The 20,623-nt window shown below is 40.0% G+C and overlaps 1 protein-coding gene across 3 annotated transcripts in view; it reads left to right on the forward strand.

Moving 5' to 3' along the window:
• Positions 1–2,948: 2,948 nt before the first annotated feature.
• LOC124481548 (zinc finger protein 609-like) overlaps positions 2,949–20,623 on the forward strand; it is a 48,140-nt gene continuing 30,465 nt past the window's right edge. For all 3 annotated transcript variants that reach the window (XM_047041594.1, XM_047041593.1, XM_047041595.1), the window contains exons 1-2: positions 2,949–3,381; positions 12,394–13,287. In XM_047041594.1, coding sequence (XP_046897550.1) covers positions 12,523–13,287 — 765 coding nt within the window. In that variant the 5' untranslated portion in view covers positions 2,949–3,381; positions 12,394–12,522. The remainder of the gene's footprint in view (positions 3,382–12,393; positions 13,288–20,623) is intronic.

Here is a 20,623-nt window from a genome sequence, read left to right on the forward strand (position 1 = left end):
GCGGTTTGGCTCATGACTCGTTGGCTTTGGTTAGTCAGGGGGTCTAAGCCATAGATGGTTGGAGGAAGTGAAGCATGTGAACTTCTGAAAGCCTGGTTCCCTCAAGCTAAGTGTGTAAAATTGAGATGAGAAAACAGTATATACAACATATTGTGTCTTCACAAGAAAGACAGGTGGCGATCAGATTTTTTTGTCCTCAAGGGTAGAACTGAGCTAGGTAGGATACCATTATCTATACTTGTGGTTGGCTGCTATTGTCTAACTAGATGCATTATTCATACCAAATGCATGGAATTGGTTTTGTTGTCAGACAATTCAAAAGATCTATTGATTAGTGATCAATTTTCCACTTAACATATTTATCTTAGTTACTCAAATGAAAACTCCAGAACAATAGTCCAATGTATCAATAGGGCAATTCTGGAAATTGTGTAATCCTACTTTATGATAAAGACAAAAGTATCAGCAATAAAAGTCAAGCTAAAGGTACACAAATATAAAGAAAACATAATCTCAGATGAATGTGCAGAATGTAAACTCAAGTACCAATATTGAATTTTTAATCTTAAAATGATTTATTTCTGTCTTTATGAATGCTATTTTGCTATAGTTGTGAAAGAATCTGCCCCAACAAGTCACTTAAATTTCTCCACTTTGAGAACCCATCGGGTTCGGTAGAGGTATTTTTCTGATATGTCATCAAGCTACCAGACTTCTCAGCTCTTGAAAACCTGAAAAAGGTAACCTCAAGGCTTCTATTCTCTTAGGGAAAGGGATCGTACAGGAAGAGGTAGGCTAGTATGGTTATAGCATATTTGTATATTATGTTGTTATTTTTTTTTATCACCAGAATGATTGCTAGCATAAGTGGTGCTATTTAGTTGAAGGGGAGAGACACAGGAGGAGACGCACAGTGAAATGGTTGTGAAACATCTCTGTGAAATGATCATCCTCAGGAGTCCTTTATTTTTCACAGCTGTCAGAGAGATAAAGTAAAGTATGTGGTTTGTGTCTTTTTTCTTCTTTTCTTCAAACTGCCAGATTGTTTTAAAAAATTTCAGTCATGGAAGAATGGTGTTTCTCTTGAGTTGACACATCCTTAAGGAATACTGAAGTATTCTACTGAGCCAAGACATTACACATTACATGTTGCTGTGCATTTTATGATTTCAGTTGTCAAATTAAAATTGTCAGTCAGGCCAAAGACAACAACAAAAACATATACAGAACTTAACAGTATTTTCCCTGGTATTTAAATAACATGACTTGAATGACATAATGAACTTGAAACATCATTCAAGTACTTTACATACTGAACTTTTACACTTGACATAGAGTGATAAAGGATACAAAACGAATCAAGCCAGCTGACTTGATTATTCCAAATGACTGATTGATTAGGTATAGTCATTTTTGCGTGAATGGAAATACATGTTTTGGACACTGCTTGTTCATTTTGGGTTACGGCTGGCATACCACTGTCACTCTGACACAGGGACTCTGTTTGAAGCCTCTGACTAGAAGACCCATTCATCAGTGATCTCTCTTCCCACTGTGCCCACTCACTGTTATTTAGCTTTCCGATGGAGGCTGGCTGCTCCCTTGGGGAGCCATGAGTGTTTCTGCCAGCGGAATCGCATGGAGGTAATGGAAAGAAGGAGGACAGGGACTGGCTGCTGCTTCTCCCTCTGTGTGAAAATGAGACCATTAATTCAGCTCCCCCTTCTGTCCTCCCTATGCCTGTTGTCTCTGTTTGTTAGTGAGATGATTCCTTCTGTCATGTCAAAGGCAACATTATCATATTCTTGTTGCCGGGGAAACCAGCTGAGAGAGAATCTCTTTAAGCTGCCACAACCACGTTTGAAGTGGGTAAACATGATAGTTTATCGGTGGTGCTTTAGGAAACTGTGAATATTTTGCACCATTCTACGAAAAAGTCACAATTCTTGAAATGTGTCTAATAGACTCAGCTTGTCCACAGGATTTATTATTCAAGTTTCACGTGATCTTTTATTGACCTGACCTTCAAACAGAGAATTAAGACCCGAAGGAAGACACCATTCCACTAATTAATTTTGCTACATCGGTTTATGTTGAGCACAGACCTGTTGTTAAAATTGCCACCTTACTTTAGTGAAGTAGATGTTTTGTATATCTCACCATGAACAGTTAGACCCAGCCATGATGTTTAAACACAATTCGGGTAACTTAGTGAATGGTCTGTTGAAATATAAAGATCAACTCAAAATTCAAATGTATTCGTATGTTTGCTTGAAGAAAAAAATCCCACATTCTCACTACTCCTCAAAACAAATAAGTGATTGGGGGTGAATGTGATAGATAGTGATAGTATGTTACAAGATCCACATGGAAATAGTTCCTCTTTCTAACCGTGACAACAAATCTACCACAGCGGATGTCTAATCATGTCTAAGAGTCTAAAAAATATTATCTGCTTGTGATTGTAGGTGGCTAATATAGCCTACAGTAACCTGCACATTAAATTGAAACAAGCACACATGCTACAGGGGTCAAAATAAAATAAAAACGTGTAACTGGAAAACATCCATGAAAATAAGGAAATCTGAGGTTAAATTCCGATTGCATTAATCTAGAAGTTCAAGTTCAAGTTCAATTTAATTTATTGAGCACATTTAAAGAAGAAGAAGGCATTTCTCATATTAAATACGAATTTACTGAAAGCATGTTTAGGCTACATTTAAAGCCATACGACAACTAAGATCGTGCATCAAAATTATCTTCTGTAAAATATTTAGTTGAACATTAAGAAATTACTTATGAAGGGAAGTTGTTGTAGATTTTCCTTAGTCATCATCAGTGCCAAAATCACAGTCCCTTTTACGATCCAGTTCCGTCTCTTTTTACTCGAACGCGCCCCTTCTGACAGTTCAATCCGAGTAGAACATTTGTCCTGGATTTCCCAACCGCGCGCTCTGCTTGTTGGTTACATTGTATCAATCTCTACTGAAGGAGATAGCTGCGAGCAACCAACAAGACTGTGCACGGAAGGACACATCGAAGGCTGAGGAATGATCCTGGGTTGGAATCGGTCGTTCTATGTTGGATTAATTATGCAATGAAGCAAGAAAAAAATCTTTATAGCATGTTAAATTTAACTTAAAGATGTCCACTTGAGCTGGTATGTTCTATTTGGAACGGGGAAGTATGACGGCAGGAGTCCAGTGAATTGCTGGCCTCTCCTTCCCTTGCCGTTTCGTTGGATTTCTTGTGGAGTGCATTGGTCCTTGGGCATTAAGGCTGATTTTGACAGAATTTGACCAGATTTTCGTGAATAACTTCCAGTCATCTTTATCTATGGAGTGTACATAACGAGACGACGCATCGGAATTAGTAAGAGGGGTAAGAGTTGTCTTAAATATCCCGTTGTTGTTTTTGGTCCACTGCTAGCACTACTAGCTCTGAAGCTGCCAAGGAGGGCTAGCTAGCTAGCAAGCTTTTTTTGTTGCTATCTAGCTAGTTAGCTTAGCACACTAGGAGGAAGCTAGCTAGCAAGCCATGCAGTTTGTGTCTACTTTGGCTTTGCCTCCGATCTCATTGTTCGAAATAACATGCTAACGCGTTTTCCAAAAGTTCATTGCAGAAAGCAAGTTCAATAAGGTTAGCATATTCCGAATCACTACCAATGCTCTCAATGTAAAATGGTTTTCAACATAGGATTTCTATGAAGATTCAAACTCTGGTATAGTTAAAATTAGAATGCTACTAGCTAGCTTTGCATATTGTACTATTATTGTAGCTAGCTAACTGGCTAACAAGCCTATCCCAAACCGTACTAGCTTGCTACCGAGCACAATGCCTGAAAACAAGAAAAGCTTTAAACGTAATGTTAGAGTTCCCTTGTTTACTTATCACCAAACAAGTTATATCTAATGTAGCTGGAAATGTCAGGTTTTTGGTAAAAAATTATACATTAGATGACCTAACTTGGTATATGAACCAAGTGATTAAATTGTGACTTCTCATTGTGGAGCACGTCTTGAGTCCATTGAGCTGTTTTAGGACATGGGCTTCAGGCTTCTTGGTAGTGACCCAGAACGAAGATAGAATTCATCCAATTAGCCAACAAATTATTGAAATGTTGGAAAATACTCCCCATGAGCTCGTTGAAAATCCCCAAAGTTTAACTCTGGAAGTCCTATGTTCCTTGTGGATAGCATTTGAGCAGAATTGTTAATTATATATTTTTGATGCAGACACACCACATCACCACTGAAGAGGCCAACAAATGTAGGTTTTGGTACAAGTGTTATAACACTTGGGTTAGCCATTTTCAATTGGAGGTCGGCTAAGGTATGTTGTGAGTAGTTGGCTGGCAGTGCCTCAAATTAATCAAGGGGATTTCCAGCATGTGTTTTGGAGCTGTAAGTATTTGAAAGTAGTTGTATATTGGTAGAAAGCTTTACAAAGGATTAAGTAAAACTCCAATCATCTCATGCCACTGCTCCAGTTGATGACATACTCATGATGTACACATACAGGTAACGCAAGTCTGGGATGTGAAAACACTGGGGAGACTTATGGTGACTTGAAGTCCCTATAAGGGGTACCTAAATGTGAAAGAAAAGGGCTACAATGTAGACTTGCAAGGTTTGGTCAAGATGACATGAATAGCTTAAATCAAACTATTAATTTGTTTTAGTATTTTTGTGTTAAGGGCATGTTGCATGGACAATGTACTCGGAGGGACCTGTTTCTCCTTTCATCCTTTTTTATTGATTGAAACTTGTTGTATACCTATAGGTGGTGAGAACAACATGAGCAATCCAAGAGCGTCATTGTTAGCACTTTGTTCATATTTAATGGTATACAGGTGTGGATAAAAAAGCAAAATCCTGCATACACACCTGATTTGCAAGGCATAGTTGAATTGACAGACATCAAAATGGTACTGGTTACTTGAGATGGTAGGCTACACAAAATATCTAGATTCTTTTAATTTGTTTTTATCAATGCTGTTGGCTAGCAGTGGATGATGGAGTTGACTAAAGAAAGACGGACGACTCGGTTGTGCAATTGTAGCAAATACAACATTGTAAACTGTGTTTGTGTCCAGTCAGATCATTTTCCCCTATCATCCACGTAATTTTCTCTTTTGAATGTTTGTACACATGATATAAAGCTTGTTGTTGAAATGGGCACTGTGTCATACCAAGTTCTGTTTTTGGCCATGCAGACCTTGGGATTTTACTGTACCTGAACATTTCAGCGTCATTACGTCAGCAAGTCTTCAGACATACACAGCTAGTCTCCTTCTCAATGAAAAGCTGCACTTAAAAATGTCTAGTATAAGATTCCGAGCAACATTTCACTGTTCTCCCTTATTTCCGTCAACATTGTTTTTGAGAGATGTAGGCCTATTCACTAATGCGTAATTCTTGGCTAATTACAAAATGAAAGTCATTTTAGCTTGTATACACACAGACCCACAAACAGAATGCTTCATAAGATTATGCTATCACATTTAAATTGGGCACATTGGTCGTGAAAACCCCAAATTGGCAGGCAAAATCTCCACGTTGTAGAGTAGTTCATTTAAGGTGTATTTGCACAGTAATTTGTGTATCAAAGTGAGAATGATGGAGAAGAAGTAAGTAGTGAGATCTTTCTATTGACATTATCAATAGATAATACTCTGGCTCACATTATCTGTCCCAGTACCCTTAAATGTGACCCTCTACTGGGACACATAGTGGCTTACGAGACTAATGTACTAGAATCTAGTTCTTATTTTTAATTTGTCTTGAATTAAATTAGCTGTCTTTCAATATACTGCACAATGCCTGGACTATCTTTTGAAAGCAGTTTATACTTAAATTTTAAAGGTTATATTTAAATATGTTAAAAATCCTTAAAAAAAAGCATAACTACTAAGCATGTAACAGGGTTTCCCGCAGCACTTTCAGTTAAGGCGGTCGCCTAAGCAACACACGCCTGCCGCCTTAACTATGTCGTAAAAAAAAAAAAAGGAAAAATAGCTTGGATTCCCCATAGGATGTGTGTGGCTGTGTTTACTGGAGCTATACAAAGAGGAATATGCAAATGTGTATGAAAATATTAGTGCCAGTGGTGGATACAAAGAATGTCAATGCATATACCCTCAACCTAATGGTAGTGAATCTTAGCTTGATAACTGTCTTCACAATTACCCACCATTAAATTAGATGGTTTTACTTGTCCAGCCAATATAGGTAGCTAGCTATCTGGCCAGGTAGACTAATTAGGATTCCATTGGCCTGTTTCTCGACAGGTGTTGGGAATGCTGACATTCTGTTAAACTAAGGTGCTTGTCTAATTGTGTGTTGAACTTTATTGCTTTCGTAATGTGTATATGTGAGGTAGAGTAATCAGAGTAATCCTCTGGCTATGGCTTTACTAGGGATTTAATCTCCTCCCTTTTCATAAATCACTTTCATTGTTTGGGTCTGACCAAAATAATTTGTTAAATTCCATCATATGTGATGTTCTACATTCATTTGGTCTCAGTTGGCATCAGTGTTTTGTTAGTTTGTTAGGTTTGTCCTAGTGTCATCAGGCTAGATGCTGAATGTTAGAGATGGAAACATGGTTTGGAAGCCTCTTTGGACACAAAAGACAACCTGATAATAAAATAGTAATAGAGATCAGAATCCAAGATAAGATTCAGTAATCTTGATAAAAACAAGCTACATTTATCATAGTTGGCCAACAGCTCTCTAGAGAACTGATATGTTAGCAGATATTCTGCCTGTTCACCTTTTTGGTTGTTAGACTAATTTAAAACTTGGTTGCAGCAAAGCACCATTATGTGTTATTTTTTGCAAGGGACAGTGCCATGTTGGAGACTGGGCACAATGGCACATCTCCAATGCCACCTATGCCCAGGATGCTTCAATAAGCATCCACTATTCTGTGACCTATTACCGGACTATTATGTTTCCTACCAGTAGACTAGGTGCAGGCCCTAGGTGCAGGCCCTAGGTGCAGGCCCTAGGTGCAGGCCCTAGGATGCTGATGTTTGAGGTTGATGTGAATTTTTTCACATCAACCTTGTTTGTTTACTCAACCTCTGTTTTGTGGACATGTGAACAAGCACAGGAAAGAACATTTAAATGTAAAAGGCACTTCTGTTCATGGCTGTCTGGTTGTGTGGTTGCCTGACTCAATTTACTCTTACCTCCAAGCATAGAAACTTGGTTAGTGTTTTCCTTTATAGTCATTGAAAGTTAGGTGGCCAGAATGAAAGAATATGAAAGTAAAATGAAGAACAGGACATTAAAGGACAGATAGAAGAATAAAGCTGTTCAGGCAAGAGATCATCTCTTGAAATTATTCAGGAATCGTGTCTGAATGCCATGGGGACTGAAGCTGTAAATGGAACTGCTCTTGTCACTGCCGAGTTCCTTTTTGAGCACAGAAGAAAAAAAATCGATCTGGCAATTTGTCAGACCCTAAAGATAGGACTTTCCTATCTAACTGCTGCCAATGTGGTATTTTTTTTCCAATTTCCTCCATCAGTTAGGTGGTGTTGATATTTGGTTAACTGCAAAATATCTTATTGTAAAATGTAGACAAAATACATGGTTATTAAATTTTCACGAAACCTCCGATGCAAATTTACATCCCTACACATGCCGGATCAGTGTTAAGTCAATTGGAAATGTCTATTAAGCATCGCAAATTAATTTTAGGGTCGGGTACAGGACTCGTTTGAACACATTTTGTGTCTGATACAAAAGCTATTTTATTCATTACTGTATTTAGAACTGTCTTCATGCACACTAAGGACATTTAAACAGGCTGCTCTTTTTTAAAAGCTTGTTTTTTTTAAGCCCAGATTCCCACTTGGTTACGAAGTAAGATGTACCTGTATTGACATTTGTTGAGATTGATGCTGGCTGACCCACAGGCTCCTGATTCCCATCACCTGGAGCAGCCCTGTGCATTTCTATTTTGGTAACCAGCTCAAGCACACAATCCAATTACATGGATGTTACTGTGTGGCTCTTTGGAAGGGACCTGTCTTTAACCAGCAGGGAGAGAAAAATTGCATCCTGGTCAGACTCTGCACATTCAATTGGGTTATTACTCTGCCACAGTAAATTATTGGGCTGTTCATGGTAGGTGCCACAAAATATCTTTATAATCTGCTGACGACTCTGTCAGCTTTCTCTGTGGCATACCCCTGTGACTTTTTGCACAGTGGTGTTGTTGAGTGTGTTGTGAAGGAGGTGGGAATACTTTCTTTTTTTCATGGTTCTTCAAACAACGATATTGTGTTGAGGAATTAGGCCATCTGAATTGTTCACTGATGTTGAGATTAATGTTTTGATATTCTGCTCACATCACCCGAGTAACTAAGCAGCTTTAACACTAGATCAATTCCAATAAGACAGTGTGCAACAGAAGAACAACAGAATGCAGTGCTGTGGTGGTTTTCCTTGTCACCATTTCTATTCAGGCACTGTTAGATCTTGGTTATCCATGACTGATTAGGGCTAAGTGTGCTCGTCTCCAGTGTATGCATAGATGGTGCTCTCTAACATTTAGATGTATAAACTAGATTAGACCATTTAATTAAAGCAATTCAGAATAATTTCATTGAATTGAAAATATTCAGTATTTAGTAGTTTTTGTTTTCTTATTGTTTTCCTTTTTATACTCAGCAGCAGAGATAAAATCAAGCCGACATGGCTTCTGTGATGTAGAGGAAATCGGATCTTTGAATGAAAGGACAGGCTCTAAGGGAGGTACTCAGCCCCATGCCTTTTGGTCAACATGCTGCTCACTGGGACGTTTCCTCAGCAGGCTTTTCAAAAGGGCTTGCTCTGCAGTTCTCACTAAGGGCAGTACAGTAGGTCAACTGCCGATAGAGTTACAACCCCTCTTTTGTGGAGGTGTCGGACAAATTAGACCCCGCAACTGTTTACCCAGCCAAATGGGGACAGCTGCATCTCCCTACCCCCAACCCCACCACTAGCGCCACTTCACCACTGACTGTTCTTCCCATGGGGAGCCATCTGCAATTGGTGAGCAAGCAGGGAGCTCAAATGGCAGTTTCCCAGTTTGACTTCAGTTGCCAGTTGTAATGTGAGTTCCATGATTCACTACATGTTGAAAACCTGGTGAACTGTGTGCCTGCCAGTTAGATGTGTAGCAGCCTTTGTATAAGGTATTTTTATGTCACCCGAATCATGTAAGCTAGACTTTCATTCTGCTTTCTTTCTTACCCCACATTCCAATAGGTCAGTAGTGACTAGCCAATACAAGTAAACAGTCAAAATGGCAGCAGTAGACATTATAAAAAGGATCACTATACCAATATATTAAGGGTCTCCTCAGCATTGGACAACTATTGAAGATCCCGTTCAGTTTCTTTGAGAGTAGAAATTAAGACAACATAGATGTAAAAATTACCTAAGACAGGAACTCAACAAAGATACCACAACCAATGGGTTTCAACTCCTCTGTCCACTAGACTGCAGAATGTTTTTCCTTAGTGCACTAGTCGAGGTCATCCTCTCTTCAGCTAAGTTTATGAGCAAATCATTGACAGAAACAATAAAGTAGGTTGTCAGTAAATGTACATTTGTTTCAATGTTATTTTCTTAAACTGTAACCTATATCTACTGTTCTGCCCTGGCAACCAGCTCACAAAAATACTTAAACTTAGTTAGGTTAAGTTTTAGATTATAACTGATTAATTATTCCATAACCAGTCTGCCACAGAATGTTGAGTCTCATAGACAGGCTAAACCCACCAAAGAGACAGCCTAGTCTTTTAGTCAGTTTCTTCTGGTGGTGCATTGAATTGGTGTGCCATGGCCTTTAGGCCTTGTATATTATCCAGTCTCCTCTCCACAACCGGGTCATGGGGATTATTTGACTGGGTTATTTTTTTGTTGTTCTCACTATTCTGCCGCATGTTTGCAGCACAAAGAACATAATCAGAATTCAGTTCTCTGAGGGTGTATTGATCTCACCTCCCTGGTTTCTCTGAAAACTATTTTGTGATGGGTTTGTTTGCCCCAGCAAGTCCCTTATCACAGAGGGAGACGAGCACTACAAATGTGAGTGTTAATTATTTACTTCTGCGTTGGAGGGGTTGTGAGGGGCCATGTCTGCGATGTTCAGAAAGGGGACAAGGTCCTGGTCCCCGCTCAGCCCACCCCATGCTGGGCTTGAAATTGCGACCATTTAGGTCACATTTGCTCCTGGAATTGTGTCTGTGCGACCCAAAAATTTGAAAGCATTTGTGCGAGTGCAAATAATCGTTATGGTGCAACTTGTTTTAATTTCTTACAAAACACTCGCTAATTAGTCTACTACTCAGTAAGTGCCCGCTGTGACCTGATACATTGACTGGTCCACCATTCTATTCAATGTTTCATAACCAATTAAACGCAATCTTTACACAGTAATGCATATTTTAGATTGCTTAATATTAGCCGTCAGTCACTCCTTGTCACTGCACTCTGTTGTCACATGACAAGGAGCTAACTAGCGCGGAAAAGAAATCCAGGGCTCTCAAGTTTCACGCATTTACTGTGAGACTCACTCATTTCAAACATTTCCCACGCTCTCATGCAACACATTGTATTTCTCACGCTGAGAAGTAAGGGATAACTTGTCCCGCAAAAATTTAGGGACAGGCTGCAGGCATACTTAGAATTTTTTTCCTGCCGTGTTGAGAGCTGTATCAAGTTATACAGTCAATCAAAAACAACCCCCATGAAGCCCTGTAAAACTATAACATAATTTGTTGTTGTTGTGATGCTCCTTGATATTTGGTGGGTGCTCCTAACTGTGATTTTTGCTGGTGCGTCAAAATTTTCCAAGTTGGGAGCACCAATACCACCAAGTAAAAACGTGAATTTCAAACCCTGCCATGTTCTGTGAAATGTGAAAGACAATTGTACATTTGTAAATGGATGTTATTTACAGTCATTGTAAGAATACCAGTATCATCAGCAAACATGCCAAAGTCTGTAGTTGTGTGTGTATTGGTGGGTGGGGTGGTCAGGAGACAGTCAAAAGGACCACCTGTTCAGAGTAGGGGAACTTGGGCATACCAAGCGTAGCTGTTTGAGCATGGTAGGCAAGCCTTTGAGATGAGAATCCTTATTTTGTCAAATAAATCAATGGGTATCTTAAATAAGGTTGCAAAGTGGCGAAAAAGTCTCTGTAAATTTCCAGAAACTTTCTATGCAAAGTTAATCTGGGGAAATTTGAGGTGGAAACTTCCTGGGAATGCAGGAATTAAAGGGATTTAATTAGAAATTTTGAATAATTTATACAAACTCTCATAAATATAAACACATAGTTTGATAACTGTATCTTGATGATACACCTTGTATTTTATTTTGTAGTATTGTAGTTGGGCTACTTTGTTGGCACAGCTCGTTTTTTCTGAATGCTAGGGTGACAAAAGTAAAAGTCCATTCATCATAATCAACTTTTGTAGCAATATGTTAACATGAAAATCCTTCCCTTTTAAAAGAACTGTTGTGGGCAAGTCATATTGAAAAAGAGGTAGGCTACAGCCTATTTATAAGTGCAGTAAATTATTTGCAGAATAATGCAACTGCTTCAGCCAAATTGTGAGGGCTCCATCTTAAACTGGACATGGATATTGCGAGTAGCTTAGACTGTTTTTGAACAGATATCGGGTTAATGTTGTGGTCTGCCTTCCCTGATGTAATTTTATTTGAAGTGGAGTCAGTGAAGTAGTCTTCGGTCTGATGAAGATGGAACAGAGAAATCGTACCAAGAAATGCTACGAACGTCTCACAACATGTTTCAAAATGCAAGACATTACTTTTAACAGCTTTTAGTGATACTTACTTAATCTATATGAAAGTAAAATAAAATGTGTTTTATTTGTCTCCCAAAACTAGACACATTTCACTTAATTTCATGTCACTGCCCCATCTTCAGTCAAATGTTTTTGAAACAACAAAGAATTCAGAGTTTTCATTGCCCACTTCAAATAACATGTCTTGTTTCAAACCTCTGAAGGTGAGTGACAATGGTTATCTGCAGATTTGTGTGGCGCGAGAGCCGGCCCTCAGAACAATTGGGCCTCATTGTCCGTCAGTCAGGATTTGGCCTACACTTTCGTATGGTTGCCATAGTAACCTTTTGGAAGGTCTTAAGATATCTGAGCTAGGCCATTGGGATTCCCATGGAGGTTGTCCAGTGGTTATGTTATTGTGTTTGTAAGGAAAATGCATGTAAATACTATTTTCAGGGTTGACTAGACTGTAAATGACTTGGACCTAACCTTGGACTGGAAAAGTATCTGCCTCTGCAGCCAATTTTTAGTAGAAGTGTTTAGTGTTATCACAGCTAACTCTGTTTTTCTTTTTCCTTCAGGGCAAAAATGTGGGTAAATGGGAAAGGAATACCTAAACCGTAAGGATTCTCTAACCCCTGCCCTAGTGCCCCAACCGTCTGAGAAGGTGTCAGACCTCATTGAGGCAAACCTGGGCCGTTGGCACTAAAATGTCCCTAAGTGGTGGCACTGCAGGCGGGAAAGGTGTGGACTCAAATGCGGTGGACACTTACGACAGCGGTGATGAGTGGGACATCGGTGTAGGAAATCTAATTATTGACCTCGACGCCGACTTAGAAAAAGACAAACTCGAGATGTCTGGCACCAAGGACGGAGGGTCCATGGCAGCACCACCAAGTGCTGTGGCAGCGTTGCCTGACAATATCAGGTTTGTTAGTCCTGTTTCTGGCCCTCAGGGCAAAGAAAGCAAATCCAAATCTAAACGCAGCAAGAACTCTAAAGACAATGGTAACAAGGCCTCAGCTGGAGATGGGGCCAAGAAAGAAATTTTGGGACGAACCCAAGCAGAGCCAACGGGCACAGTGAGTAGTGCAGGGGCCCCTGCCAACAATTCCACCACTGGCAAAAGCACAGAAAAGGGTGGCAAAGCCTCCCGAGGAGTGCTTAGTGGTAAAAAAGACAAGGAGGGGGCAGGTGGGAAAAGTAAGAAAGAGAAAAGTGAGGGAGGCCCAGTAGTGGCAGTAACTGCTGCTGAAAAGGAGGTTGTTTCTCAATCCCAAGCTACTATGGGGGGTAATCGCAGTGCCCCCTTTGAGAACACACAATCAACAGAATTGGCTGGAGCCGATCAAATGGGGAATAATGCACTTGAATCTGTTGGGATAGTCCCAGCGTTGACCATTAAAACTGAACCAGAGGAACTGGAGAATAGTAATAATGAATGCAGAACACTGAAGAAGGTGAAAAATGAAAAGGTAAGAGTTATTTTTTTATTTGCTGCTTTGGATCATACTCTTTGATGTTTTGTGAATCCAAGAGCAATTAGCTGAGCTGTGAGCTTTAGTTGTTGTAGCCCAAACATTGTAGGCCTTCCCGAGGGTAAGAGTGCTGATGAGTTTATCCTTTTAGACCCTTTTGGTATCCTGGTTTGGCTGGAGTTATATTTGAAGGTTATAGATTTACATTTACATTTATTCATTTAGCAGACTCTTTTATCCAAAGCGACTTCCAAGAGAGAGCTTTACAAAGTGCATAGGTCACTGATAATAACAACAAGTAGATGCCTGTTATTTCTCCTTTATCCCTTTTGAATCCATAATATCATACAATATCAAGTAGCTTGACTACAACAGGGCACATTGTGCCTTTGGGGATTGATCTTAGTTAATGTCAAAGCATGTTTCTCTCAACATTTTATGAAAATAAATCAATGAAAGTCCTGATAACTAGTGCTACTTTTGGTTTACTAATAACTTGCTTTGCTTTCTCCCATCTGAATGGGAATGTTGTTGTAGTAAAAACTAATGAACAGTTGCTTAACTATTTACCCGGACATATCCTGTCTCCTTATTGAGCTGGTTCATCAGTGTGTGTATTGTGCACAGCAGAGCAGCCTTTTCATGGTCATGCAGTACAAAAGCCTGCAGTGCTGGGAGGTGCTGGGGACTGTTTTGTCTGTTGTTGGGCTCCATTCTTAATCCCACAAGCCCCAGTAATGCCTGCTGGAACTGGGTGGGGGAGGGGTGAGGCCAGAGCGCGCCTTGGCTTTCTGTGCTGCGTAGAAAGTGAAGTGTTAGGGGGAAGGGCTGAAAGGGCTGGAAGTAGAGGCCAGTTTGACTCCTTAAACCCAAGTTCCCCATGTCAGGAATGCTTCAGAGTATCCTCAGACAACTCAAACATGGAAGGAAATCTAAGGGCAAAAGCAACCAGAAAATACTCAAGCTGCTCAGGTAATTGAGCATGGGTTAACACATTTGAACAAAGGAGAGGGGTCACCGCTGGGTTCAAATTGTTTTTTAATCCATAATAGTAGCTTAATTTGTCCTGTGGATGTTTTCCACCTTCAGATGTTTTATATACCAAATTTTTTTCCTACCACTGTATCAGGACATGTGGTACTTACTGCCTTGAAGTATGTTGCACATGAATCTGTTGTTCATGTTTCATGAACATAAGCGCTATCCGTGCCAAGTCAGATAGACAACACCAGCTGATTTGGATAAGGCATACTACTAATAGTTGTAATGTTTTTGACCAGGCCTAGAATTTGTTATGTGATTGTCTTACTAATCATCCCAAATGCAGTTTTCTTATGATTAATCACTCAGACTCTTAACCAGTGTTTTAGACAATCTCTGTCCCATGACAGAGACCCTAAAGCATTGGCTCTTGGTGCTGAAATAAATCATCTCTGCTTCCTCAATTCCAATACTGCTTCCCCCTCCCCCATCCCTCTCCCGCCTCTCATTATACAAGCCTGGAGAAGCCAGGCACTCGTCAGCTGCCTCAACGTGATGCTGGCCTTGACGAATGGAGCAGCTCTCATGGAAAATTACATTGGCAATGTCAGTTCAAAAGAGGAAGGAGTGAAAAAAGGCTGTGCTTAAGAGTGAAAGAGCATGGCCCCCACTCAGTGTAGCTGCTGATGTCCTGTTTGGGGAGAATGGGGTCTCATGAGAGCTTGCTTGATTTCCTTTTCTTCCCTGTGACCGACTGACTGGTGCTATTGTGTTACAGCACATTCCTTTTAACTAGTGCCAGGGCTTTAAAGGGCTCTGAAAGGAGATGAGTGTGTTTTGAAGAGAGGGAGTACATAGAATGTCTTCCCCCGAAGAAAAACAACTAATTCCTGTCCATGTGTCGTTAGGTGTTTTCTTTGCAGGTTTGTATTGGTACACCACCGATTCTACAATCCCTTTTCGCTTTTTTTTTGACACGTTTGATAGAATGTTTGCTCTGTTGGGTTGCTTTCCCATAAACCACTTTTTTTACCTTGTGGCCACATATCTTTTGTCCATCTTAATATGTTTGAACTACTGCCTAAAGGCCTTATTGAATTCTAAAACATTTCTCCAAATGTAGCCTATTTCAACTAGGGTTGCACATTTTGTGCATTTTCCTTAACCGATAGTTGAACAAGTTAACAATTAATGATTGTTAAAGTTATTCTTATGGTTGTGTAGGCAAGTTGTGCAAAGCTAGCTATTTTATCTTCAATTCCAAATTATTCAAACCATAATATCCCACTCCCTCCCCTCAAAGCCACTCCTACAAAACTAGAGTAATGAGCATTGAGTGCGGGGGCAGAGTGTGCGCAGGTAGGTAGGTAGACGGACAGATGGCTCGTCCAATCATTAGTCAGGGTACGGCTTGATGAGTGGTTGTGTTTATTACAGCCTTGCGACGCCCACAGATGTTGAATACATTTCATATTACCGTCAAACCGTTTATATGTATTGTTTGCTATCAAGATGTTACGTTTATTTAGGCAAATATGACCAAAAGTGCTTCTCTACAACATTGCATCTTCTGCCTTTAAGGACTAAAATACAAAATGCACATAGCACAAACAATTTTAACAAACAGCCGGAGTTCGCTAGCTACTAGTAGAAGTGCTACTGTAGCTAGCTAAAGTTAGTGCTAGCTAGTGTCCTGTACTATCCTCAACCCTGTTTGTCACTGCCTGACTGAGCGAGCAGAAAGTGTTTTGCTGTAGGCTACTCGCAATGTTGTTTATTTGGTTTCATGACTTTGCGAGTGATTGACATCCTTTCACGGTTACAGGTGCTCATCCTCTCAAGTGGAGAGAGAACGGAAGACCGTTTGAGTTATGTGGACTGGACAGCTCCACAGTCATACAGCTTTGTTATTCTTAATTAAACAAATCCAGTTAAACATACCTAGTACTCAGAAATGGGCCTATTTAGAGTTAGAATGGGACTTAAAGTTGATCCCTCAACATTGCCAAAAATCTTTAGCTGAGACAGCGCCATGATAAGACAGAGTGTCTATTCATCAATGGCTTCTATAAAAATGAAGGAGGACCTTGGAGCCCCAGCCAGCATCTCATGGACCTAACCCTTTCCTTTAAATATTAGAGATTGGGATATGTCACAGGAGCTGGTATAAAGGTCTGTATGTTCGCAATCTTCAAATTACGCTAGTTTTAGGGCCATAATAAGGGGTGGGTTTGATTAGGATCTCTGGTTTGTGGCTTTTGTCATTAAGTTTCATCAAGCCATCGCCCATAAAAAAGGCTTTCTAGTAGTAGGCCTATGTTTTTTTCATGTATTTTACCAACTTTTGCAGTTCTTTGCCACGGACGAAGAGCAAATTATGTATCTTTCAACAACACGTTTATGGGATTGCACGAGAACTTCTTTCAATATTTGTTGCCAGCTAGCTATAATTATTACGTGGCTGAATACTTGATTATGTTGGCCTACATTAAATATTTCACAATTCTAACAAACCAGGCATCTCTGCTTGCATGTTTACACTCTTACATGTTGTATTTTTTACATTGTCTCTGTAAATGTCAGAAGTAGTGTATACAAACGAAGGATAAAACCGAAAACAAGGCTCTCCTCCATTTGTGCAATACTGGTTCAGGATGCGGAACATTTTTACTGGTGTATTTCTATGCCGTTCATACCGTCCACCCCTACATGGAACTGACTTGACGTTTGAAAGGTTTTTAGATCAATTGATGTGAGAACAGAACACAGATTTTACAAAGGAGACGGACAAGATACTAAGCTTTGCAAGAGCCAAAAACTCCTCTGAATTTGTCTACAGTACCAGACTGAACACAGTGTCGTTGTCAACAGACAACAAAGACATGCTTGTTCTAGAAACTAGACTGACTTCTAGTAATGATTCAGAAATCAACAAAAACTGATGTAAACATCAGAAAACAACATACAAGATGAATATGCTTCAAGAATTTATGGTGTTGATTTCCCAGTTTAGTAGGTGTCCTCTCAGTACATCTCTTGGACATGATTAATTATAGAAATTTCCCCCACCTATTTATAGTTTATAAACTAGTGTTGTCTTGCCTGTAATTAGGACACATTTAAATAAACAATGCTATTGGTTTTATTTTTGTGATTTTGACATTCTGTTGTATGCATGTAGGCACGTCTTAGAAGTCGTTGTTATTTGAATTGAGAAAGATCAATGGAGGCATTTTGCTTATAGCTGCTGAGATTCTTACACGACTGCTTCTGCCATTTTTAAACAGTTGCCCCTGGGGAGCCCCTCATTACTTCAGCAAAAACACTCAACACTAATTGTTTTCCACATGTCTGCCATCAGCCTCTGTCTTCAAAACAACGTTAACGGCTTTGAGGTTACAGGCAAAGCGCAAATACAGGTCTCTGAAATGGGAGGTATAAAGGGAAGATTTTGAGGGACGGTTTGCAAGTACATGGCCTCCACTCTGGACATATGGTTTAGATGGTTGTTGATGTAGCTGTGGTGTTGAGGATCTGGGGTTGACGGTCAAACATCTTGACTAAAAAGAAAAGTAAAGCTTTTACTCTGACTTCCATATTGCACCATTTCATTCAAATCTTGACCTCATATTTGTTTTCTCTTTTTGAATAGGACACATGTTACTAATTAACCTATCTTTTTATTTCCCTAAAACGTTAAATTGCAAGCTGTTAAATACCTTGTTGAGGTTCTCTTGCATTTTACAGAAGCAGTTTGGAATGTAAAATGGATGCAATATTTTCTTTCTTATTAGACATGATTCAATTGGGTAAATTCATTTAAAGGGTAGAATACTGTAGTTTTGGTAGCGCCTATGTGCAGCAAGTTTACAGGGTTCTTTACATTGTGTTGAAGAAATGTGTTTTGCCAATTAGGTCATGTTTCCTCTCCAACTTTCCAATGAAAATCTAGTCATGAGAATACCATGCGGTGGACAGCAAGATTTGAAATAGAGTCAAAGTTTGAAAAGTATTTTAGCTGTTATACGGTTGTATTTAGTACATTTTCTCTGCCTGTTACAGAAAGGCTGAAGCATAGGCTACTCCCCATCCCCCATCCGCCACCCCCCATCCCCCACCACAGAGCAGAAGCTCTGCTAGTGAATGGTAGTGGCAACGCTGCGGGCCACTGAGTTTATAGTCTTGTCGGACAGTGTTCCAGGAAATCCTCGTCAAGAGTCACGAGAGACCCTTGTGTGGAAATATTTAATATTGGAACCTGGTCCTTTCTGGCCATAAACAGTGTCTGTAGACATTTAGCGGTCTCCTTGACCTTAAAAAAATGCTGGTGCTTGATTTGTGCCCTCATGCTCTTTTCTGAAGGCTCCTAGAGTGGTGCAAGTTCTGCTTTTGTACACAAAGGAAAAGATTTTGCCCAAGTTACTTTAAATAGCAAGATGTTTCCACCAAAGCTTTTTGAGATGGAAAATGTACAGTCAAGCGCCATCTACAGACCTGAATGCCCCTGCCTAGCTGCAGCTATGAATTCCAGGCAAGGCATCTTGGATGTTTAGACTTTGTCGACAAATTATTACAAAAAACAGTTGTTTATCTGGCTCTGGTACAATCATTAATCCAGGGCATTTTGAAAACCAAACATTACAGAAAATGTTTTCTATTTTTACTCAACATATGGAGTCATTGTTAAAGGAGGCAGTTCTTGTTTTTTTATTTGCGCCTAAAGGTGTTGCAATAAACTGTTGACTTTCACAAAGCTTGTTGAGGAGCCTATGAACCTTGCCACATCATGCTGGGAGTCCACATGCTATTTTGTTCCTACTGTATTACGATAACAAGGTGACTTTGGCAGGAACATTGCAGCACTGCAGCTTTCAAGCTGAAGGATGGTAGTTCTTTGCCAGCATTTTCGTCCGTGCTAATTTGGCAGTTGGTCCCCAAATTTACAAAATAAGCCTTTTTGTGACCCTTTTGTTCAAAATTTGTGAAATGTTGAACGAAGTCAACTGAAATGGAGCAGGCTCACTCTATTGATTCCTCGTCTTTTTTTCTCAGGTAGGTTATTTAAATTGTTCTGAAGTGTACACAACAGTAATATCCTCATTAAAATGGATGGGGTTGGCTACATGGACACAAAACGTCTTGAGTGAGTCCTGCAAAAGTGATCACAGATCTGTCAAACAAAGCCCTGTCGTGCCTAGTCTTTCCTCTCCCTCTACTCCTTTCTCTCTTCAGCTTTGTACAAGGCGTGTGTGCATTTGTGTCTGGATCAGGGCGCTGCGAGAGAGGCATGTTGGGGGAAGGGTGAGAGGCGAGCTTGCACTGCTAATTCAGCTCATGAAAGACTTATGCAGCAAGAGCAGCTGTCTTCCATTGTCAGCTAGCAAATTTCCAACGCGCCTCATTTCGCCTCTCAATGCGTGAGTAGCAAGAAAGCAAGGGAGGGGGGAATAGGGTGGAACAAACAAACAAAGAATCAAAGGGAAAAGGGAGAGAAAGCCAAGATTTGAGATTTTGATTGCTTCTTGTCAATGTATTTTTTCTCTTTATGGTTGAGTTAGGTATAGGGTTAGAAAATGTTCAAGTAATAAACCATTAATCTTACCCTACCCCTGCTATTCGTGGGGAAATAAAATGGCTGTGCTGTGGCGAGAGGAAAGAAAGGGCACATGAGTGGTAGAGGAAGAGTGTGAGGGGGGAGAAGACCTGAGGTTAAGGAAGGAAGGGGGAGGAGAGGACTGTGTTATGAATGGTTGAAGTCTTTAACCCCCTACACACTGAATAGTTTGTTTGTGGTCCTTCAGCTGCATGGGGCTGGTGGAATGAGAGGGAAAGGCTGTTGAAAGGGCTAGTCTATTAAGGCAGACACAGTTCCAGGCTTACTGAATCCTTGAGGCATGTGGTCTGATTAGCAGAACAAAACCCACACAGTGGGGAGGGGCAGACATGGCTCTTTCCATTGCATGGAATGTTCTGCCTTGGCTCTATAGGGAGAGTTGGCAATACGTTTACTCCTGAACCAGTGTGGTAAACCATATTTTGAGACTCCAAATATTAAAAAAAAAAACACGTTACCTTAAATCTCAAATGAAGTCATGTCTAAATAGTTTTTCTTTAAACGTAATCTATAATTAAACCAGAGGCTAGTTCAAATATAAGTGGTACATGATGAAATGCTGACTATTCTATAAGTTATCTGCCAGTGTTTATTTATCACCCTTTTCTCTTGAGGGACTACTGTATAAGCCGTTGTTTTCCCTCTCTGTCTCACAGCTCTATAGGAAGTCATTAAGCGGCAGATTGAAAAGATCTGGTTTCAAACAAGATTAGCCTAATTGAACTATTTGCCAGTTAT

The sequence above is a fragment of the Hypomesus transpacificus genome, chromosome 19 (assembly GCF_021917145.1).
Source record: "Hypomesus transpacificus isolate Combined female chromosome 19, fHypTra1, whole genome shotgun sequence".
Classification (NCBI taxonomy): Eukaryota; Metazoa; Chordata; class Actinopteri; order Osmeriformes; family Osmeridae; genus Hypomesus; species Hypomesus transpacificus.